This window comes from Ambystoma mexicanum, chromosome 11 (assembly GCF_040938575.1).
Source record: "Ambystoma mexicanum isolate Mex_15411 chromosome 11, UKY_AmexF1_1, whole genome shotgun sequence".
Taxonomy (NCBI): domain Eukaryota; kingdom Metazoa; phylum Chordata; class Amphibia; order Caudata; family Ambystomatidae; genus Ambystoma; species Ambystoma mexicanum.
In genome coordinates this window covers 118,884,773-118,909,670 of record NC_090934.1, presented here as the reverse complement: position 1 = coordinate 118,909,670, position 24,898 = coordinate 118,884,773, and the positions used below count along the sequence as shown (strand labels likewise).

The following is a 24,898-nucleotide window of genomic DNA, read 5'->3' as shown; positions in this document are numbered from 1 at the left end:
CATATGGTGTACACTCAGTTAATGACCCCAATACATTAAATTCTGTGTTGAAGGGATCCCCAATTTTTGACTGGGACCCTGTGCCAATTTAAAGGCCCTGTAATAATGTGTGACTTAGATTTTGTATGCATAAATTATGTTAGTTTTGTAATGTACCAGTATCATCATTGGTCAAATGTGGATTTTTACATTTTATATATGTTCTATAGGTTCTGTCATACCTTCTTTCCCTGATGAAGACAAGCAAAAGTATGTGTTAATGTCGAAACCGGTCAGTGTATATAGAAGTAGCCGGAAGACAACAGCAACTTGATTTATTTTGTCTCCATTTGGCTATGCCTCTGTTCAAACTGGATTAAATATTCAATGTGGGATTATTGGGTTTATGTAAGCTTGCACTTTCTCTTTGTCATTTTGCATTGGGCTAACTGATTTAGCTTCCATTGTATATGTTGTGGATGTAATGTTTATGTAGGTAGTTGTATTAAGTTAGACATGTGATACATTTTTCAAGTGTCTTTAAGTGTGTTTTATCATTATAGTATGTACAGATGGTGCAATACTGATGGTTATGAATTGAATACATTACATTTTGTATTGATTTGAAATTGTTCAATTTGATGTGTAGATTCATTGTTCTAGATTTGCTTTTTCAGATGTTTGTAGTAAATGCAATAGCACCTAGATTCGGGACACCTGGATAGTGGGAGAAAGCGCCTAAAATAGGGGCACAACAGTATATGTAATAGCGCCTAAAGTAGGGCACCTGGATAGTTGGAGAAAGCAGCTAAAATGGAAGCGCAACAAGTGTGACACTTAGGATTTATGGTTTGTCTGAGCAATCAGGCTGGATGAGAGGTATGGCTGGTAAGTACACTCAGGTTGGATACAAGATAGGATTACTTTACTAACTATGGTCTGGGCGACTCAGTCTGTATGCTAATAGGGAGCAAGAGAAAATAGTTTTTGGTTGATCAGTTTAGTGGGGTGTAGTAATGTATGCAGCCCCCGCCTGTACCTGTTTTACCTTGTCAGTAGTTGCTGGTTGACGGTTGCAGGCCCCCACAGGCTAACACGGGCCAACACGGTCTGGAAACTGCCTCTTCTGGAGCTGTCCTTTGTCTCAGGGTCCTTAGCCAAAGGGGAGGCATGGGCAGATGGGCTGCACTCGAGTAGTGGCTTAGGGAGGCACTAGGGACCAATCACGGTGCGGAGGCAGGCTGGGAAGTGGACTAGACCCGGGGAACCAGGAAGAGGGGTCGGACGGAGGCAATTTGCACACCGCGAGGCATCATCTGTAAAATTAGTAATTTGGTCATATACTCGGCACAATTTAGCAGCAGATAAAGCAGAACCTAATTTGGCAGATGCAGCAGATTAAATGCAGCACCGAGGTCCTGCTCAATGTACACCCGCAGTGGTGTTTGGAAACCAAGCACTGGGGACCAATCAAGGATCTGGGGTGGGCAGGGAGGTGGACTAGGCCCAGGGAAGCAGGAACAGGTGTTGGACAGAGGCAATGTGCACTCTGCGAGGCGGCAGCTGTAAAATATGGTCAGATACTGGGCACAATTTAGCAGCAGATGAAGCAGGACCTTACTTGGCAGACGTAGCAGATCAAATTCAGTGCCGTAGGGCCTACTCGATGTTACACCCGAGTAGTGTTTGGAAGCCAAGCCCTGGAGACCAATCACGGATTGGGGGTGTACAGGGAGTCGGGCTAGGACCGGGGAAGCCGGAAGATGGGTCAGACAGAGGCAATGTGCACGCTGCAAGGCGGCAGCTGTAAAAATTGTAATTTGGGATGATACTGGGCACAATTTGGCAGCAGATAAAGCAGGACCTTACTTGGCCCATGCAGCGGATCAAATGCAGCGACGCAGAAGAAAGCCTGGAGAAGGGAGTCATTCCCTGGCACTGTGAAAGTGTTGAGACCAAGGGAGAAGGAAGACATTCCCTATACCCCCTTGGTTGTGAGTGACGCTTGAAAAGTGCAACCCAAGAAACACATCTGGGAATTCATTTTTTGCTTCAAGTGTAACTTTTTGGTTTATCATTTTCATACTTACATCCTGACGAGAGGATTGCTATCTGAGAGAAAGCAGCCATTCTCTCAGGCTGCTACACCTAAGGAGAACGTTTGGAACCTGCGGTCCAGAAGAATGGAGTCAGTCTTCTGGACCAACAACTCCTTTTGATTATTAGTTAGAGGTACGTGTAAGGGACAAAGTAAGGTTTTTGAACACAGGACATTGGACTTTATTTGTTTCGGACATTCGGATAGGACCCTTAGTATTTATGTTGAGGCAGGGAAACTGCTGTTAGATTTAGTGATAGGTAGGTCTTCCTTTACTTTGAAAGCTATATAAAGTTGAGTTGTTTGACCATACCACCTGTGTGTCAAGCTCTTCATTCGGCAACTTTACACTTGCTTTACTGGCTCATTACAATAATCTAATCTTCAGCAGGAGGGTGCTTACTCTGCCTATTTAAGGGCCTGTCCCTTGCGTCGCCTTTGAATTGAGCTATAATGTACATCCTGCCGTTCCTCTCCCTGTGGGGTGATTTTGCTTTTTTCCCTGTGCCACTCTATTTTCTGACTGTCCCTTCTGTGGTGCACTCCTGCCAGTGTCCACAATGGCTCCTCATTCCTTTCCACTTGGTTCCACATTCGGCGGCTAGTAGTTTCCCTTGCCTGCATTCTTTGATGGTCTCCATTTCTCTCATGGTCCCTTGTTGCAGGTATTCTATCGTTGCTGCTACCAATCTTTCCTGGCTTGCTCTATATGAACCAGTTGTCCAGAGCACAACATTTCTCTTCAGCACTGGCTATGTTCTACTATTTCAGGGGTCCTTGCTGGATGTGTTTGATAACCACGTAAGCCAGGTCTTCAGTAGAGCTCTTCAAAATCAGAATAACGCAAGAGATGCGAGAGCGGGAATCAACTATTTCCATTCTTAGGAGTACGTCCCATCAATTCCAGTCCTGTTTTCCTGAAAATGAGTTCTCTGAAGTATGAGTTTCATGCATTTTGACAGCCTTTTCCAACCGATAATATCCTGGGAACCTAGTTTAATATCTCCTCCTGGGCAGTGTAGAGTCTAGTTGGCGTTGTTTCACTTTTTCATCAGTTCCTGTGAGTCAGGACTGCAGGGGCATTGCTGGTGAGAGGGTCTGGGGGCTATAGCCCTGGGTCTTTTGGTTGTAGCCCTGGATAGAAGCTAGGGGCTCCAACCAAGAGGCTAGCTATCCCTAAATCCTGACAATCCCGACATTAGCAATGCCCTGGATCTTTTACAAACCTAGCAACACCCCTGCAGGACTGTACAACTTCTTCTCATGTCCACCCTACTTTGCTTACACTGATCTCTTTTTGCTTTGCTTCTGAGACATTCCTCTTTCTTGGACCAAGCCTGCAGGCTCACTGTATCTCCAATGCACCCGCCTTCGGTATTCCAAGAGGTTGGAGTACACATTTGTTTAAGAAGCTCACTATATGTGCATCTTCCTTTTCCTCTGAACGGCATAAATTATGATGCTATTATGCAGGCTGCATTTCTCCACATGATCTACAGCTAGACGCAGCTCCTGCACTACCTTTTCGATCCTGCTGACCCTTAGCACTTTGTCTTTGCGTATGTCCACTCAAGCCTCCACCACCTCCAGTCGGCCTTCAAAGTTAGATATGCAGGTTTTTAATTTGCTGGCATCAGGCTGATTCTTGGTAATGTTGTCATTTGTCTTCATCATGGAAGAGTGTCAGGATCTACAGTGACATTTCTGGTTGACAGCTGGTACTGCTTTTAAGGCCACACTGCTGGATTAAAACATTCTAGTTGTCTCATAGTGGATACATTTCCTCTTCTTGGATTCTGGCCCCCTGCTGGGCAAAGTGTGACAAGGGATAGATAGTGCTTAAAATTGTATGCTACATTTGATTGGGAGCTATTGTTGAGTTTAGAGGGCTGTGGCGATGTGTTCTTATCCTTGGAGTCTGGGAGGATTCTGGATGCAGTATTTGGGGCTCTTTTGTTACCGGTTTAGTAGGTATTCCGCAGGCCTTGGTAGAGGCTGTTGGCATCATCTAGCCTGAATAATACTAGCGTGAGGACTGCAACAGTTCTGGGCAGGAAGGTCAGTTATGGCATGATATGCAGGATAATTCAGATTTGGAAGAAACATCTTCTCATGATGGGTTTTACCTGGGGTTCAAGTACGAGGGTGCCTAGACTAAGAGTCTGAGGCTTTTGATCATTGCAGTCAGATGTGCACAGGTTTCTATTCAATAAGGGTATGGGATTGACGAAAGGTTGGATGTTGTAGTGCCAGAAATCATCATTTTGGTGTCGGTTGGGTAAAGGTTAGGTCAATTTTTCATATTCTGTAAATTGACTCATGTAGACGGGTGCCAGGATGCGATTGATTTTAGGGTAAGTTGTTGATACATTTGTGGGTAATTTAGGTATCATCCTTTTGGTCGAAGCATCTGAGTACATCCAGAGCTGCTAATGAATTCCAAGTGCAGTATCATGTAGATGTTGAAGAGACTTGGTGAACGGCTGGTTCCGTGGGGTTCTCCAATGGCGAGCAAGTGGTGGCCTGGCATGAAAATGTGTATGGTTTCCCTCCTGATACCATCTAGATTAGTGCAGTTGCCTCTGTGGAGATATCTGGGAGGATAAATGCATTGGGTGTTTATGCATCTGTAATATTTTTTAGAATGCCCCAAATGGAGAAGTGTGTAGATTCTGGTCCTGTTATCATTCAGAAGTAGATGGAATAGATGTAGATGGACTGAATGGATAAAATGGAAGAATCAGATGAAATGGATAAGACTGATGGATTGACAGAATATATGGACGAAATTGATGGAATTAATGGCAATGATGGGATGGATGGATGGATGAATGCATGTGGAATAATTAGATGGAACGGAGGTCATGGATGCATGCAGAATTAATGGAATGCATGCATATGGAACTGACAGATGAAATAGACAGAATGAAATGAATGATGGTATGTATGAAATTGATGAACGGAACGGACAGAATTGAAGAGATAGAACTGATTGAGGTGATAGAAGGCATAGATGGATGTATCAAACGGACGGAATCAGTGGATCAAGAAATCAAACAAACGGATGGATGCATTGAATGAATTGATAAACTGAATGAATAAATGAAGAAAGGGAAGAAATTGAGTAATGCGTCCATGGAATAGATAGCTGCCGGAATAAACTGCTGAAGACATAAAGAAACGCATAGATGCAGCGATGGATGGGATGGATGAAATCTCCCCAACCCTGGTCTCGTGTGCCCCCACTCATGTGTCGCTATGTACCCTACTCCCCATGCAGCTGTTGTACATCCCTATGTCACACCCTATCGCTGTAATCCCACCCCACTCTGTGTCCTTATGTCGCTCTGCTCCAAGCCCCTTATCCCTGTGATGTCGCTATGTATCCCAACGTATCACCCAACCCTCTCGTCACAATATGTGCCCATGTGTCACTGTTGTACCCCGCGTTCTTATCCCCCACGCTGTTATATATCCATATGCCCCCTCCTATCACCATTTCACCAACCCATTGTCACTGTGTATCCTGATGTGGTCCTTGCCATCCCGTTCTCGTGCCTGGTCTCTGGCATTTTTAAATGAACCACCACTCTTATCACATCACTATGCCTACTTTCTTTTATACGCCATCACTCAACTAGTACACAGCTATACCCCTGATGAATTCGGCCTAGCTGTTCACATACGAACACTACCCCACGAACACCTCATCACCCTATAAAATGCAGATTTCCGATGACATTCCGGCCTAGCTGCTCACATAAGCGTCCACCAGGCCTTACACAGCCAAACCCAGTCTGAATGTCCACCCACCGGACTGCAAACACATACAACTGATATCCTCTACACCTCACCTAACGCTTGGATGCAGCTAACATCCGACAAATACACCGACTGCACACATAACTGGTGCACCCACGCACCCGATGACACCATCTATCTCTACTGACCTGAACTGCGGTTCCCGAGGGCGTTCAACCAACCAGCGTTATGAGGTCATACCAATGATATATAGAGCGCTATATAAATGCCAAGTAACATAACATAACAGAAGTGCTGTCATGATTTGTGTAAGAGTTTGTTGGCTTCCACATGATCTCAGAGTCAGATGTTTTGAGTATTTTAGCAGAGACAGGTTGTGTTGGAGATGTGGTGGAAGCTTGCTGGGTCATTGGGGGTCAGCTCTAGATTTTTTGAGCAGAGACTAAACAAGGGCAGTTTTGTGGGCTCATGGCACAAGGCCTTGAACTACAGATATATTGAGGTGGGATTGGCTTATGCCGGCGGCTGGGTTAAGTTTCTGTCGATGATGGGTACCCCTAGTGCCGGTATTTGGGGTTTCTTGTCTAGGTGGTCTGGGGTCTGTCTAACTTTGGAACTGAAGTGTGCACAGGTGGAGTCACAGAGGTATTGGGAATAGGTCAGTTTTAGTTTGCAGTCTGAAGCGTTTGTGAATTATTTGAAAACATTGAACATTGCCTTCTCCCCATGTTGTACAGACTCTATGCAGTCTGTTCAGTGGGACTTTTTGCTTTTATCATTTAAATACTTTCTTTTTTTCTCCCTCATTGATGATTTTGTTTTCTGTTTGCATTTTCATTGCAGATTGGTGCATCTCTGGCGACATCCTTAGAAGGGTCAGATGGAGGAAAAGCAAAAGCGAGTCTTACTGAACATTCACAGGCGGCCATTGGTGCGTATCGCTGATCGGCACCCCGAATCGGGGCACCTCTGATCTAGCAAACCAATGTCACTTTATTTTATCATAAATGACATGGACACACAGGAAAGTCAAAGCATGCACATTAATGACAGCATACACTTTTGCTTCCCTGTTAGTACATGTAAACAGGGGCCTAGTTGCCTTATGATATGATAGGTTATTTATAACACGCTTAACATCCAGAGGTTTCTAAGGGCGGACCCGGGGACCGAACCTGTGTTGCTCTGCGTCGTCTTGCTTCCAAGGCGAGCACTTGCTGCTGAGCTATCCTCCCTTATCAGACACACTAAGATTGACTCCTTTTTTCTATTGCTAGTGACCCAGAGGAGTGATTCCAGGAGCACGGTCTTGTATTGTCTGCCTAGGTCTATCCCCGGTGGGAAACGCTTTTACGCTTCTGTCGGGCTGGTATTAGGCGCTCTTAGGACTTGACCCTATTACACCTGTGCTGAAATAGACGCATTGGCTTCCTCTTGTTGCTCGCGCCCAATTCAGTCACATGTCATTCCCATGGTGCCTTGTTTGCTGGCATTTCACATGTGAATCAGCCATATTGGGGGGCTCTAGAGGGCTCTGAGATCCTGAGCAGCGCAGACTTAGGGATCTCGGCTTCATGGAAGTCAAATCTCTCTCTGTCTCCTTCTCTGGGGGCGCTCTTGTTTCTGGAATAAATCCCTCCTCCTACACAGCCATGCATTCCTAGGTTTGTCTAGGAAGAAGCTCATGTTAGTTGCTTAATATTTGATTGTGTTCTGTTTTACTTTACAGGTGATTCTCAGTCTCCAGTAATACTATTGGTGATGATATTGCTGAATTGATTGCACTTATTTGATTTAATTTTAGGAGTTGTGTAATGAACCACAGGCAAACAGAGTCACTTCTGGGCGCTGACTGAGAGAAAGGAAGGTTGAAGGACATTGAGGGGGAAAGAAGGATGCAGTCATGCAATTATTAAGGCTGCATAATAATTTTAATTGTACACCAATTACTTTTGACCTTAGTGATGGTACTTTTCTGTTTTCAAAGACTTCCATGTTTACAGCCAAAGATGCAGATCATGGATAATACTTCTAACTTCTTCAAGTACATTTTATTATGCACTAACTGTATTAGTGTATAATCTACATAGCTAGCGCCATATCGCGCTCTCTCACACTCTCTCTCCCTATGCTCCCTTTTTTTCTCTCTCTTCCTATCCTCTCTTTCTCTCTAACTCTTTCCCTCTATCTTGGCCTCTCTCTTTCTTTCTCCCTTCTCCCTCTTTCTCAATCAATGGGCCTCATTCCGAGTTTGGAGGCAGCCATGGAGCTATTAGTTCCCTGAATGGGGACTTACCGGGTCATTCCAACCTTGGAGGACCCGGTATTTCCCCATTCAGGGAAGCCATCCCCATTCCCATTCGAGCCCCCATAGGGCTCAATGGGAATGGGGAGGGAGCTAATAATGGGCCCGTTAATAACGGGCCCGCTATTAACTCCTTGGTCCGGCACCGGCATACTTATCAGCGCTGTTAACCCCTTACTGCCACACTCGGAATGAGGCCCAATGTCTTTGGGGGTCATTATGAGGTAGGCGGTAAGGGGTTAACGGTGCTGGTAAAGGTGCCAGAGCCGTCAACCCCTTACCGGCCCATTACAAGTCTGCTCGCGGGAACCCGCTAAGGACGCCTGGTTTTACCAGGCACCCTTAGTGGGTCCCACGAGCAGACCAGGGTGCTAACAACGGGCCCGTTATTAACCTTGTTACCTCCTTCCTCAAAATGACCCCTTTGTGTCTCTCTGTGGGGAAGAGTCCCACTGTCAGGTGCGTGTTTGATAGTCACCCCAGCCACTGTTGACTGCAGTGCAATAAAAAAAACACATCTATCTTGGAGGGGAAAGGGGAGTGCAATGGGTGCTGTGTTTTTTCAATGGTTAAAAGTAGACTAGGAGTAGGAGTGCCAGAGACCTAGACCTATCCCAAGGTGGGGACTGGCCTGATATTTGGAGAGATACATTGTCATTATGTGTGTCCCTCAGGAAGGTCATCATCACACTGAGGGTGCATGGTGTGTATGGGGATGTGAAGAGGACATGATAGGCTAAGGGGGGGTGCTGGGATTCTCATAGACCTTGTAAGGGACCGGAGAACCTAGCTGAACGTTCTACAACTATGACTGTTATTATCTATGTTTCCTTATAATTGATATTGATATTTTATTTCTATTGCACTGGTACACAAGTGTTTCAGAGCGTGACACGGCAAGGGAGGGGAACAGGGGAGAACAAAACAACAATCTTACTAGGCCCAGTGACATTGAGAATGCGCAAAGTGCATGGGAGAGGGGGAGGGGAAAAGTGCATGGAAGGGGGAGAAGTGGAAAGTGCAGAGCAAAGGAGAAACAGATAAATAATAATAAATAAATAAATAATAAAGGCAGCAAACAGTGGTAGTGCAGCCAGCAAGCAGCAAGTGCAGGGTTTAAGGCAGCAGACAGGGTTGGTCTGATAAGTGCAGGAAGAAAAAGGGGGTGGGGGACTGTATGTGTACAGATGCAGACCCCAGTGCAAGGGGTGGCCCGGAGGCAGTGCGGAAGGGTGGCAGGGTGAGCAGGTACCTTTGCCCGGAGGACAGAGGGTGGCCAGGTGCACGGTGCCAAGAGAGAACAGATCAGCAGGGTAGAGGGGGAGCGAAGGCAGAAGCAAGGAGGAAGGTCTTGAGGTGCTTCCGGAACCGGAGATGGTTCTCCTCAAGTTTTAGAGTGGCAGGGAGGCTGTTCCAAAGGGAGGCCCCAGCCGAAGACAGAGATCAACCCACAGCTCGTTTCTTTGAAAAACGACTGACCTTGAGGGAGTTAGAGGTAGAGGAGCGAAGAGCTCGAGAGGAGAGGTATTTGCGGAGGGATAGCTGAAGGTATTTTGGATCCAGGCCCCAGAAAGCCTTGTGGACAATTCAGAGGGTTTTGAATTAATCCTTGCATCCACTTGGAGCCAATGGAGAGATTTCAGAGCTGGAGAGATGCAATCCCAGGGCTTGAGGCCAAGGACAAGTCTTGCAGTCCTGTTCTGGATTAGTTACAGAGGGCAGAGAGTAGAGGCAGGTAGATTTAGAATGAGGCTGTTACAAAAGTCCACCCTAGAGCGAACCAGAGTTTGGGAGACCATGAGCTTCTGGGGGAAGGAGAGGAAAGGCTGTGTACCTCTGAGGAGGTGCAGTAGGAAGTTTGACTTTTTAGAGACATCAGAGATGTGGGCGGAGACAGTTGGCCAACGCGCACAGTTAAACATAGTTTTGGTGCGTACAGAAGAAACAGATCATTGGTTTTAATCTGAGTGGGACCCTTTCCAAGAAGGAAAGACATTTTGAGAGACAATTCTAATAATCAGTTCCAGTACATACCTTGTGTTACTGAGAAAATCACATTATGAAGACCTAGAATAACCATAACAATTATTTTCTGGCAGAAGGAGAGTCTGGTACTCTCATGTTGTATTCCTTTGGGATATCTCTATGAGAAAGAGGAACAGGACAGATGGCAGTATTGAGGTTTCATGGTTGCTTTCCATATAATCAAAAGGCATTTTGAAGGCCCGCGTGTGGCTAGAAAACCGTCTGCGTACACTGGCAGTTCCTGCTTGCGTTTCAGCCACCTGCCTGGCTGAGCCGGGTGCGAATACATTAATATACCATGGTTTGTGATTAGACTATTAGAAATGGGGCTACCTGTGTCAGAAATGGAATCTACCCAAATGACTATGGTTTAACTGGTTAGACAAAACATCATGTGTTACAAGCTTAGAATTGTGTTCATTCTTTTAGGCCTTGGGTACTTGAAGGAAGAGATGGTGAGGCCGCAGAAGGGGAGCAGTTCAACCCTGAGGCGATTTCATGAGGTTGAAGAAGTACGACAGCTAAGGGCCAACTTGAGAGAGGAGAAAACATTGTGGAGCAGCAGGTACCATGAGCTGCTGCAGGAACAAGAAAGGCTTAATCAGCAGGTAATTAAGTAGAGGAGAACCCATCTACAGGACACACTTTCCCGGGCCATTAATGATGGCAGATTGTTGATTTTACTGGTTGCAGATGGAGATTAACAGAATAGAGTGAAAAGGCTGGATAGCAATGGTTCTTGGCCTTTTGTTGTGCCATCCAGACTTTTAATTATACTTCCTCAGCATAACTGCCCCCACAGAACCATGGGTCCCAGAATGCACCATGCCCCCCCATAGTGCACAAAACCACATTGGATTTTATGTCCCGGAATGCACTGTGTCTCACTTAACAAACGTACCTCCACAATGTTGTGTGCCATAATCCAACTGGTGTGCCTCAATGCAAATACCTCCAAAGGACTACAAGTCACAGGGGGCTGTCTGCTTCCCTAAGTTCAGATGCTTCACCACATACAGGGCCACAGGTCAAGGAATGCATGTTCTCTGGGTGACATGACCCGTAATGAACTTTATAGTACTGTGTGCAGATGCCCCTCTAAGTCCACTTTCCCAGAATACACAGTCGCACTCCGTTCAGAGCTTTTCTCAAAAGGGATACATGTTCCAGAAGGCACTCTGACACACTCGATAGAGTGTGATAGAGTGAATTACAGACAGATAAGAATGAACTGTGCCACACTCAGGGTGAATTACCTAACATAGGGGGCTGCAACCTTTGGCTGTCCACATGTTTGGAATATAACTTCCATCAGCCCTAGCCAGCATATTCAATGGCAAGTGATCAAGAGTAGTAGCCCCAGACATCTGGGGTGCCACAGATGGAAAACCCCCTGCCCAGCAGAAGTACCTATATGCAATGACATTCAATCAAATATACTCTGCAAATCTTCCAAATATTTTCCCAAAATGGCCATGCCTTTCCCTGCAAACCTCCCTGATATCTCCTCAAATCTCACTGATCTGTCAGGACATTCAATCAAATATACTCTGCAAATCTTCCACATCTTTTCTCCAAATGTCCATGCCGCTCCCTACAAATCTCCCCGATGTTTCTGCAAATCTTTGGGTGTATGGATATTTGCTTATCTACCTTTGCTGCTCTGTGCCAGAATCTGGAGTTGTTGCTGTATTGGGGACGTTTTGTGCAAGGGTTATTTTTTCTGGCTGTAACAAGTCACCAGCCCCACCCAGAGTGTATGTGGATCGGGTCTCCCTGGGCCCATCACCCTGTCTGACACTCAGTAATCCTTTGGCCTCAAAAGGTGTGCCAGGAAAGGACTACAGATCCCAACAGGTATTTGAGCAGAATGAGATGAAGACCCAAAGGGGGATCTTATAGTTAATGGAGATGCTTTGCTATTGGAGTGTGCAGAGTGGACTAGCGATACTGCAAACAGGTGCAGAGAACTTTGCGCTCAGTCAATGCTTCCCCACCGCAGTAGAGATAAGAAACCACTGCGCAGCCACAAAGTTCAAAAAATGGAAGTCTAAGATAGCGCTGCACATCACAGATGCCTAACAAACCTCTCATTTGTAGGCCTGGGGTGATGAAATAAACACAACCAGTGGGCAATACCATCCCAAGATAGCAAGAGAAAAGTCATCATTGAGTGTAAACAATCCCATGGAGGGAGTCAAGGAAACCTGGCCATTAACCAATCAGAGTCCACTGCACCGCAGCCCCCTAGTAATGAAAGAGGCAGGGTAAAGCCATTCAGGCTCTTGGATCTTGTGGATGCAGCCACAGCTTCTGATGCTCCCTGGATAAAGGGTGAAGCTTCTGGAGGGAGGCAGTGCAAGCCTAGGGAGTGTTGGATGGAGAGGTGGTGAGCTGTTAGCCCGGGTGTTCCTGGAGGAGTAAGGCTGACCAGAAAGGCACTCCAGCCCCTTTTAACACCTTGGAGAACTGGAAACATGACCCTTGGGGGAAAATAATACGAGGTTCCAGGACTTATAAGGAGGGATCAGGACCTATGAGAGAAGCCTGCTGTGAATGCTGAACCTCAGGCCTACGAGAGAGTGCTTTAGTCCAAGGTCTAAGACAGAGATCTGTTGTGAATGTGAATCCTGTATGCAACGGCCTACAAGAGGCCTATTGTGAATCCTGTATTCTTACGACAGAGAAGACATAGGAAGAGCAAGCCCTGATACAAGGGGGACAGAGGACTGAAGGTCTTGGAGGGATCGGTCTTGAATTCTGATGTCCAAGGTCCAGGAGGAGCCTGTTGTAAATCTTGAGAGACCTAAACAACAAGTGTGTTTGTTTTTGCATTAGAATAGGGATGGACTTTGTAGGGTATGTTTATGAATTTTTGCTATGCACAAATCCTTGGAACATTTGTGTTATTAGCATAGGGTAGCCGGAAGGCTAGGGGCTCATTACATTTAGGATTGAGATGTTTCTGTAGGCCATATCATTTGGGCAGTTTTTGTAGATTAGTGCATCCCTGGAGGGGCAGGGACTTGTTAGAGTAGACTTTGAAGTTTATGTGCGATCATGAGGGGAACACTCAGAGCACTACGGGATCATTATCGAGTTCAACCTATCCTGACACGAGTTAGGGGTTTGTACAAACCTAATCTTCAGCCTGAAAAGGATAATACAATCTTTCTAACCAGGAATTCTGGTGTTGCTATCTCCTTGCTCGGCCGTACCTCATTGCACTGAATGCAGGTGTTTGATGATGAAGATGATGACTGTGGGCAGCTGGAAGAAGGCTTCAAGAAGGCCAATGGAAAAAAGAAGAAATGAAGCTGAAAGAAAAGTGTGGAAGATCCTGCACTCTGCATAACCCACTACGGGGAACCCACCTCAACATTCCATGTCTCAAATTCTTAAATCTTGAGTGCCAGAACTTCAATGCTTTCCTATGGAAAGTAGGATGTGTGTGCATAATTTGCCAAATGAGAAACACAAAATGCCCAGGCACTCAACACCAGATGGATTCTAAAATGCAGTATTTATTGAAAGAACAACATCACAATGTTAAAATAAAAAGGCATATTTCTGGGGTAAACCCATTACAGGCAGACCAAGGCAGAAAGCACTTACCCTTCTAGGTAAAAAAAGGCAAGCGTTCCGCTCATTCTAGAGCTTCCTCAAGCGAGATTAATTCATGTAATGTTCGCTTGCCATTTTTTAAAAAACAACTATGGTTGCCAGACTACGCCCCTCATGTGACTGATCAGATGACAGAATGTCATGTGACATTTGATATAAACGTGTGTTCAGAATAGTCGCCACGTTGGATAGGTAACCACAAATCAACTAAATCGGACTGCATAGACCAGAATCCATCAAAAGAGTGTTAGCAAATAGCACTAATCCGTAAAGTCGTGGAATTACATTTGTGTGTCACATTCATGAGCTGGCCCGGCAAACATATTACAAAATAATACATAAATAAAGGAAACATTTCCTCACCAGTGTACTTAAATGTAATGTAAAGTCGTACCTGTCTAATGAAATATCAGTACAGACGCGACACACCCAAGATGACAAATGCTTTTAAAACTAAACATTCTAAGCAGCAGACGCCTAAACCCGTCCAGTATTTTTAAACAAATGTGATGGAGAAGGGGGTTTACCCCGGAAAAAAAATATTTCATACATCCCCCATAATGCATTGCAGCACTGATGCTTTTCAGAAATGAAAATCTGCTATTTTTATGTATACAATTCATACAAAACGTTGCACAATTAGTAGTTTGTTACACTGGCGTCTTTATATTAGTAGTTTGTTACACTGGCGCCTTTGTTCCGTGTGATCCCGTGTTGAGGCACTGTTTATTGGCGTAGTACCATTATTCCTCCACACTATCACACTATCATCATTCTAGCGGAAAAAAGACACTATCATCATTCTAGCGGAAAAAAGAATGGCGCTTGCACTAGAGCTTTCATATCTGTTAAATGGGGGATGTGCTCTTTACTGGAGATCAGCTTCGAACAGTCCTGAGTCAGATTGTCATGGTCAAAGAATTTCCAGTGCAGGTATTTAATGTGAACCTCTCTGACCTTAAATTGAAACCTTTTGCATTAAAGCCATTTTTACTAAGTTGAAAACTCAAACTCATATTTTAAAAGTAGTAACTTCAGTCTTTAGCATATGTCAAAAGGTAGTATGTACAGAAACAGTCAGGTTTATATCAATCCACAAATCCACGCGATACTCTGTGGAAACACTGTGATGACATTAAAAGATATGTGTAGTGTTACTTTGACTTTGAAGCAGTCCAGAGAAAGATAGTCAAATACAAGAAAGGGAGTCGTTTTTCTATCACAATCAACTGTCTCCTCCACTAAGGAGAAGATAGGCGACTACCATGCAAAATTGTAATGCTTTGGTAAGATGACGGATAAAGGATATAGGAATTCTATTTACATGCTTGGGGGTAAAATAGGCTGTTAGGACAGAAGAAGCTAATGCAGATGGGTACTAAAACTTGTGATATTTCTACTTATCTAGGAAAGTGGAGTTTTTATGGATCTTTGGAAGCAGGCAAATTACTTTTTCGTCATGCTATTAAGTATAAATGACATATTGTTATTATTAAAAGGGTATTTATTGAGCATGGTTCTAGCTTCTGGAGGCAATGAGCGCTTTAGTAATAATAGGGGGGACGACATGGTGAGGGAAAAAGACAGACTGGGAGCAGGGAGCTAACAACAGGAAGGGGCAGAGCAGACAATTTGCCTACAAGGGGTCATCAAGCAAACGGGAGGAAGCAGTGGAGAGCAGATACCCAGAGTGGGTAGTGGAGGATGTGTTCGGGAGTTAGCAGTGTTAGGGTGAAGCCATTTGCTCCTTCCTGAAATGTAGAAATGAGGGCGTGATTCTGGTGTTGGCGGGCGGGAGCCACAGAGTCTGAGGGCATAGACAGAGATGGCCTGTGTTCCGGTGCTTTCCTTCTTGCACTCGAGTTGAAGTATGCACAGACTTTACTTCTTTTGGTTGTAGCCCTCCAGAGAGGGTGAGTTCCTCAGTGAGGTAGCTTGGGGACTTCAGGGCGACAGCCTTAAAGATGATACAGCAGGATATGCTGAAACAGTGTATTTCTCCATCGCTAGAAGACACTAAATGTCCAGCAGCAGAATGTTTATCAAATGTCTTGAAGTAAAGGGAATTAATTTTGTTGAACTTTTTTTTGTTCTGACATGTACTTTCCAACAATGCTGAAAGTGATGTAATTTTGTTATGTCATCAGTGTGCTTTGTTTTCCAGTGATGTGACATATGATGACATGTGATGTTTGTTATACGTGATCTGATGTGATCAGTGTGCTGGGCGGTTCTGACTTTAGGTGGCCTACCTGTCAACACCTACTAAATTTCTAAATTTTGTTTGCGTTAAATTTACACCCTAACATAATTTCAGATTAAGATTTTTTTCTGGGTTTTGTTCCTTAACTGATTGCTCTTAAACGTCTCTTAACTAAAGGTTCTTTCACTGAATGTACGTACATATATATATTTATAAACGTGACATTATGGTTCGGAGTAAAACCGAAAACCCCCTGAAATTTGCCAGTTATGGTAGGCTAAGCAACCATAACTGCCCGCACCACTGTACACTGCTAACACTAACACCCAGGACATCAAAGATGACATCACAAATGTCATTGATGACATCACAAAAGTTTTTTTTAGTGTTTTTTAGTAGGGCAACTTAATCATAACATCCCGTTAACAAAGTTTTTTTAACTGAATATACACTTTCATGATGTGAATTTGGGAGATATGTACTATAATTCCCTTACTTTATATACATGTAACATAGAACATACAAAACCCCCTTGCTAATGATATTTGAAAGGCATGGACGGAGAGCCTGTCTGTGGACGGGCGCGGACGAGATCAACACTACCCAAACAGTCAGGCGGTATCTGAAATTGTTCTATTATGCCATATGTAAAATGCACAAGTTTAAAAAGGAGCACATAAACAAATTATAAGTAGTAATAAGTAACCATTCGAACCTACACGTCTCACACATTACCCACTCATTTAATTACCATGTAGAATAAAATGGATTATACCATAACAAAAAAAGACATGCCTCCAATGTAATTACCTCACAGAAACTGTGCAGCCAGGAGCGACAGTAGACGCACACAGCACAACGAAGACAAATTACAAGAAAATAGTACTTCATTTTTCTTATATGTGTGTGTACTTTTTTGTATAAGGTGCAGAAAAAATAATGTATTTCTGTTTTGACACAGAAATGTGCAGTACTTTGGAGTGTCTGGAGGAGAATTTTCTGCATGAGGAAATGTTGGAAGATAGCGATAATAATGGTACACCTTCTCTGCAAATAAGCAAATTAATACTCAATATTTTATGGGCATTTAACATATATATATTTATTTTTAACAGACCAGTTAAAAAAAGAAGAAAGTCCACCAAAGGACACAGAGCAAGACAGCCTGAAATGGATAGAAGAGAAAATGGACATACTAAATGAGAATTTTAACAGATTAAGGCAATCTGTGGAGGAATATGTGAGAGGACAAATAAGATATCACTACCCCACCTGTACCTGCCCCCCATCTCCATTTCCTAGTGAACCATCCCCAAACCCACAAGAAGAACATAAATGTTTTGATGAAACATCCATCCCATCATCCCCTCACAACCAACCCGTGTTAAATCCTAATTCCCCTATATTCGTTTCAGTATCTGCTTCCCCCTCTATTTCTCTTGATTGATGTATGTGTGTGTATTGAACATTTTTTTATGTTAGTTGTAGTGGAATGATTTGGATAAAAACTTTTTTTTTTAAAAGAGTTGAAATGTCTGTTGACAGCGTGCCTGTTCGGTCTGGCCGTAATCAATATAATATGGATGTTCTAAGGGCAATTCCCCTACCCGTACCATTCAGAACCAACATGGAACTAATCTTAGAACGCACCAGGTGTCCATGTTGTCCGTAAATTAACAAAATGGGGGCCACCTAAGGACATTATACCTCTCCGTACTGGTTACAACCAAGATAAAACATGGTCTTAGAACATTACAGGTGTTCAGGATGTCTGTAAATGAACAAAATGGGAGTGTCCTAAGGACGCTATACCTGTCCGTACTGTCCGCAGCCAAGACGGAACTGTCCGTAGAACAGGCGTGGTGGCCGGCATGTCCGTAGTCAAACAAAATGGAGGTGTGCTAAGGACACTGTACCTGGCCGTACAGTCAGCAGACCATCTACACACATGCGCATCACACCCATAAGTACTGCGAAAATTGCGCCTGTCTGTAACTGTCCGTCTCACTTGTTTCGCACTTTTAATTAGTTCCAGGACCCGAACACTGTCCGTAGAACACCCGCGCTCATGCGCACTTCCGTTACACTGCATGCCATGTCTAGCGGGCACCCATTTCCTTCGCGGATGTGTTCACAACGTCATCATGTGACCACACCCACGCTGAGCGTGTGGCCTAATTTGTGCAGTTTGTCTACTTCCGCAACATTTCAAAAGAACTTATATAGACATGGGAAATTATGTTACAGTATAAAATCACCATTTCACATGTCCCATACAATGGCCCTACATTTCAACGTATTGTTTAGAATTTTTGCAATGCTTTTGAGTGATCGATATGGTCACAAGGCGCACCCCTCCACCCCTATAAAAGGCCACACCCCCAAGCTCATCTTCATTGTACTTCTGGCTATACAAAAAAGGTAGCAGGCGCCCCTCTCTCAAAGGAACAAGGCATGATAACCTGTTCAGTGGTTATTAACCACATTGAGATTTCGCAGCCATTGCTTTTTGCTCACTGTACCTTCACAGATGGGAAATACCCATTTGCATATCAGTCTTTGTCCCGCCCACAAGGGCAGTCCAGCACTGAAATGCTATGGCAATTCCTCTCTGAACAAGAGTACCATCAGCAACCCCATACACGTGTTTCAGCCTTGTTGGGCATCATCAGTGAGGTGAAGCTGAGCCTCTCTAAGCACAGTGAGCAGGGAGTCCACGTCTGGTTGCCCCCAGGTAACCTAGGGTGACCAACCCCAAGTTCCTTTCAACAATACAAAAAAGGTAGCTGGCGCCCCTCTCTCGAAAGAACAAGGCATGATAACCTGTTCAGTGGTTATTAACCACATTGAGCGTTTGCAGCCATTACTTTTTGCTCACTGTACCTTCACAGATGGGAAATATCCATTTGCATATCAGTCTTTGTCCCACCCACAAGGGCAGTCCAGCACCGAAATGCTATGGCAATTCCTCTCTGAACAAGAGTACCATCAGCAACCCCATACACGTGTTTCAGCCTTGTTGGGCATCATCAGTGAGGTGAAGCTGAGCCTCTCTAAGCACAGTGAGCAGGGAGTCCACGTCTGGTTGCCCCCAGGTAACCTAGGGTGACCAACCCCAAGTTCCTTTCAACAATACAAAAAAGGTAGCAGGCGCCCCTCTCTCGAAAAACCAAGGCATGATAACCTGTTCAGTGGTTATTAACCACATTGAGAGTTTGCAGCCATTGCTTTTTGCTCACTGTACCTTCACAGATGGGAAATATCCATTTGCATATCAGTCTTTGTCCCGCCCACAAGGGCAGTCCAGCACCGAAATGCTATGGCAATTCCTCTCTGAACAAGAGTACCATCAGCAACCCCATACATGTGTTTCAGCCTTGTTGGGCATCATCAGTGAGGTGAAGCTGAGCCTCTCTAAGCACAGTGAGCAGGGAGTCCACGTCTGGTTGCACCCAGGTAACCTAGGGTGACCAACCCCAAGTTCCTTTCAACAATACAAAAAAGGTAGCAGGCACTCCTCTCTCGAAAGAACAAGGCATGATAACCTGTTCAGTGGTTATTAACCACATTGAGAGTTCGCAGCCATTGCTTTTTGCTCACTGTACCTTCACAGATGGGAAATACCATTTGCATATCAGTCTTTGTCCCGCCCACAAGGGCAGTCCAGCACAAATATGCTATGGCAATCCCTCTCTGAACAAGAGTACCATCAGCAACCCCATACACGTGTTTCAGCCTTGTTGGGCATCATCAGTGAGGTGAAGCTGAGCCTCTCTCAGCACAGTGAGCAGGGAGTCCACGTCTGGTTGCCCCCAGGTAACCTAGGGTGACCAACCCCAAGTTCCTTTCAACAATACAAAAAAGGTAGCAGGCGCCCCTCTCTCGAAAGAACAAGGCATGATAACCTGTTCAGTGGTTATTAACCACATTGAGAGTTCGCAGCCATTGCTTTTTGCTCACTGTACCTTCACAGATGGGAAATATCCATTTGCATATCAGTCTTTGTCCCACCCACAAGGGCAGTCCAGCACCGAAATGCTATGGCAATTCCTCTCTGAACAAGAGTACCATCAGCAACCCCATACACGTGTTTCAGCCTTGTTGGGCATCATCAGTGAGGTGAAGCTGAGCCTCTCTAAGCGCAGTGAGCAGGGAGTCCACGTCTGGTTGCCCCCAGGTAACCTAGGGTGACCAACCCCAAGTTCCTTTCAACAATACAAAAAAGGTAGCAGGCGCCCCTCTCTCGAAAGAACAAGGCATGATAACCTGTTCAGTGGTTATTAACCACATTGAGAGTTCGCAGCCATTGCTTTTTGCTCACTGTACCTTCACAGATGGGAAATACCATTTGCATATCAGTCTTTGTCCCGCCCACAAGGGCAGTCCAGCACAAATATGCTATGGCAATCCCTCTCTGAACAAGAGTACCATCAGCAACCCCATACACGTGTTTCAGCCTTGTTGGGCATCATCAGTGAGGTGAAGCTGAGCCTCTCTCAGCACAGTGAGCAGGGAGTCCACGTCTGGTTGCCCCCAGGTAACCTAGGGTGACCAACCCCAAGTTCCTTTCAACAATACAAAAAAGGTAGCAGGCGCCCCTCTCTCGAAAGAACAAGGCATGATAACCTGTTCAGTGGTTATTAACCACATTGAGAGTTCGCAGCCATTGCTTTTTGCTCACTGTACCTTCACAGATGGGAAATATCCATTTGCATATCAGTCTTTGTCCCGCCCACAAGGGCAGTCCAGCACCGAAATGCTATGGCAATTCCTCTCTGAACAAGAGTACCATCAGCAACCCCATACATGTGTTTCAGCCTTGTTGGGCATCATCAGTGAGGTGAAGCTGAGCCTCTCTAAGCACAGTGAGCAGGGAGTCCACGTCTGGTTGCCCCCAGGTAACCTAGGGTGACCAACATAGTTTTGGCTATAGCAGATACTTCTGGCTATAGCAGATTGAGTTGTGCTGCCTTTACTGCTGTAGCAAAGATTAGCCGACCAATCCTAATGGCATCCATGGCTGCTGTTGCCTCGTTAGCCTCAGCACCAACCTCAAACCCTCCACCGCCACCGCCACCACCTCCCCAAGGGCCTGCAGAGGGAAATAGGCGTGAGGATGTAGGCGTGAGGATGTAGAGAGGGCAGAAGAAGAGGAAGAAGAGGAAGAAGAGAATGAGGTGGAGGAACTCCGCACTACAAGCATTCGCTGGGTGTGGTGGTTGTTTACCGTTTGTGGTAATGTACCAAAAGCACGTGCGAACTAGGTCAGGTGTAACCAGTGCGATTTGTGCTGAGTCGCGGGAGACCTGGTGCGTACAGCTTTGGTACGACAACAATGAAGCGACACCTAAATTCGTTCCACAGTGCGGACATTCTCAAGGTGGTACCAAGTGAAGAACGTAGTAGGTTTAGTTCCTCCACAGCATCCTCTGCGTCTGATCCTCTCACCACAAGAGACACTCCTGTGGGAGAGCGCATTCCTCCAGCTGCCTCACAGGCCATTTTCGATGCTGTTGACCCTTACCTTTCGAAGGTCACAATATTGTGTATGTACTGCGACGCAGTACTCTGCAGGGGGGGGACTCTTCGAAGTGCTTTTGAGACTACGGTCATGGAGCACCAGAAGAACTGCTCCCTACCTAAATAAAATCAACCCTACATCTTTCTCTCTCCACCTGCTCTTTCTTATCCCCGTGGTTGGTCTCCCTTCCTTAACTTCCTTCACCCTCCTCTCTTAGTGTGTTATGTGTTAAAAAATAAAAAAATGGAAAACAACAAAAATTACAAAAAAGGCTCTTTTCTTAGCCGCCTTTCTCAGTTTAATAATGGAACTATCAAGTGGCCGTTGTAGGCCCCCGCACATTTTTCAAAAAGTCAGCAAACAGATTGCCAAATAGGTTACTATGAATCCAAAAAAGGTTGCATATGCATTTTGAATATTTCAAAGAAAAATCTGATTGCCAGCATATGTGAGATGGCTCCATCTCTGCGAAAAATGAAAGTGCTGCGAAACCAAATGTTTTCATTGTGGAATGAGGACATGCTAACATCTCTTAGAAAGGCACAAACAGCCTTATTGACATTGCGCCTCGCCTTCTCCCTTTGTGGACCAAATGCAGAAGAACGCAGCCACATTTGTCTTTGTGCAATACGGGAAAAAACTACTTTGCAATTTGGAAACATGTCCATGACCTTCGCAAGACCTTCCTTCATTGCAAATTGCAAAGAAATTCCAGACACATCTCCTAAACTGTTTACTCCACAATGAATGATAATTATGTCAGGATGACGCCCTGTCTGTAAAGTAGCACAGAGAGGTACCAAGTCCAGCCACTTCATTCCACGCACTCCATGCCAGTGCACTTCCACATGAGAAAATCCAAGATCTGTAGATATACCGCAACTTTCTGTATGCACCTTCAACCAATGTATCCATGAGTCTCCCAAAATCCAGATAATCTGTTTTTGAGCACACAGAGCCATAGCTGTCTAGTCTCTTGTCAGGAAAAAGAGATTCTGACTAAATTTCTCCGTTCGGAACACACCCACTGAACTTTACTGACCAATCCCTAGCTTCACACATTCTCATTTGCATGCGCCTCCACCCCAGAAACCCCGTTGATAATACACGCTGCCTGCAGACTACCGCCATGTCCGCGGACATGTAGAGGATCTGAGCGTGACGACTGTACATTTAAATACTATTCCCCTTTTCCACATTAAGTTGGGCTCTGAAAAGAGCCTTTTTTTTGTTTTTTGGGCAGATGCCTGACAGACTCCTGTTATTTTGTGTTTTTTTTCTTTTTTTTCTTCTTACTTTACTCCTACAATCATTACAGAACCTTCTCCAAAGAAAGTCTTACATTCTAAAAGAATGTGGCATTTCCCAAAAAAGATAATGAAACACCATCTGCTTCAAAATAAGCCGCATTACTGTAAACAATGTTCTCGTGGCTGCAGAAAAACATACTAGCGCGTAACATGAAAGCACGCATGCTGCCATTGATGGTACACCTCCCAATGCTTTGATCAGGACAGAAAACAGAACTGTTGTCCCATTTTCCTCTAGGGAGTAAGCCAGAAAAAAATACTTTTGCAGTTGGAAAGACATTAATGACTGCCTGCACCAACTGTTCCAAATCTTCCAACAAAGTAGGTGAAGTCACGTAGCCCAAATGGCAAGCACCGTAGTGCAAAACTACCACATGGGGACTGGTCATCCTACGCATATCTCTGCAAACTTGGAGAATTGCTGCAACATTGCAATCATTCGCAGCGCTCCACACCACCTCCACTCCTCTAACATCTAAATTGTGTGCCACATGCCTACTTTCGGAATAGTGCTGTAAACCATGGACAAAAATATCTCCGAGCACCAACACCCTGACTGTCTCCACCTCTGCCATCTTCACTACACGCACCGTCTTTCGACACAAATGAACAATGTGAACATCTGATCGGCTGATGCCTACAGTCCCCTTTCCATGCTGGAATTGCTATAGAACCCTGTATGTGCCACGCCCTACCCGTGGACAAGCGCGGTCTACGTGTGGCACGTAACTCTTAGCCAGTCCTTCTACCCTTTCCACATCACTCGCGACTCCATTCCCTCATTGGACACAGCTAAGCAGTCACACAACCATCCACCAATCACATTCAAGATCTCTACATCTAACTCCGTCATCATAGTTCCGCACTTCAAATGTCATGTTGATCACTCTGAATGCAAGTCGCATATCATTGCAAAGCACCTACTTCAAAAATGACTGTGCAAGTGTCGCAGATTTCTACTTACAGCTCCATGCATACGCACATGCATGAGTACAAAATACAGGTATGCTTATTTTATTCAGAGAACATGTGCAACCCTTATGATTTCATTTAAACAAATGAATGCCACTAAATCTACATAGCCAATACATAGCAACGCTCCCCCTTAAAATGCAAGACTTCTGATTTTTCATTGAGAAACCGCACTACTTCTTACTGTCTCCCGCATAACCTATACAGACATACCAACCCTCCCGATTTAGGTGCAAAACTCGATTTTCCATTAGAAAATGTCACAATTTTTTACTGTCTACCGCCTAAATTAATGCTACTTCTAATGCGATCGTATGAGTAAAATAAACGTTCCCGATTGCTGTGGTGACAGCTTCCTATGAGGTTCTCCCGATTTTTGCCATTCGTACTTATAATATGAAAGTAGTCAAATTGTTCCCATCTACTATAATGACCTATCACTTACAAACCTCTCTGTGCTAGAGACAACACAGCTTAAAAAAACCAAGGGGATTTCATGACCTGAATATTGTACTCATTTGCGAAGCAGGTTCAACTAAAATACTGCAAATAACATATAAAAGCTGCACATAGTGAAATAACTGCACACATGCACTTTGTTGAGAAATCAAAGGAGAATACTCTGACGAAAGATGTAAAATGAACGTGTACATTAACATCACTGCTTTAAACACACAAAGTTACTAACTTCTTCTTTTTACAATTGCAGTGAAGACTACTCTCCTGAAAATCACCAGCATCTACACTGCAAACAACATATCCGAAGAAACCTGGTCATTCTGCAAAAAAAAGTAAGTACAGTACTACCTTTACATTCTTACTGTTCCTCAAAGAGACTGTGTGGGTTATTTATGTAATTTGCACACTAAAAAAAACATTGATTTCTTAACCTTTCTACCCAGAAATCCCCATTTATTAAACAAAGAATAATAGGCAGAATGGCACAGAAATCCCTGTGTTTTTGGAACACAAATAACATACAGAAGCCTTAGAATGTTACTACTACAAAACAAATAGCTGTTTTAATTTTATACCATTATGTTTACTATTCATGCTTCTCCTCACCACTAGCTCACTTTCTGCTCTCATCTGAAGCACA

General features: G+C 44.5%; 1 protein-coding gene across 2 annotated transcripts in view; it reads left to right on the top strand.

The window, feature by feature from the left end:
• Window positions 1-24,898, top strand: part of LOC138503125 (uncharacterized) — a 253,579-nt gene that overhangs the window by 71,923 nt on the left and 156,758 nt on the right. For both annotated transcript variants that reach the window (XM_069622643.1, XM_069622644.1), the window contains 2 exons: window positions 6,683-6,770; window positions 10,599-10,777. In XM_069622643.1, the coding sequence (XP_069478744.1) occupies window positions 6,683-6,770; window positions 10,599-10,777 (267 nt within the window). The remainder of the gene's footprint in view (window positions 1-6,682; window positions 6,771-10,598; window positions 10,778-24,898) is intronic.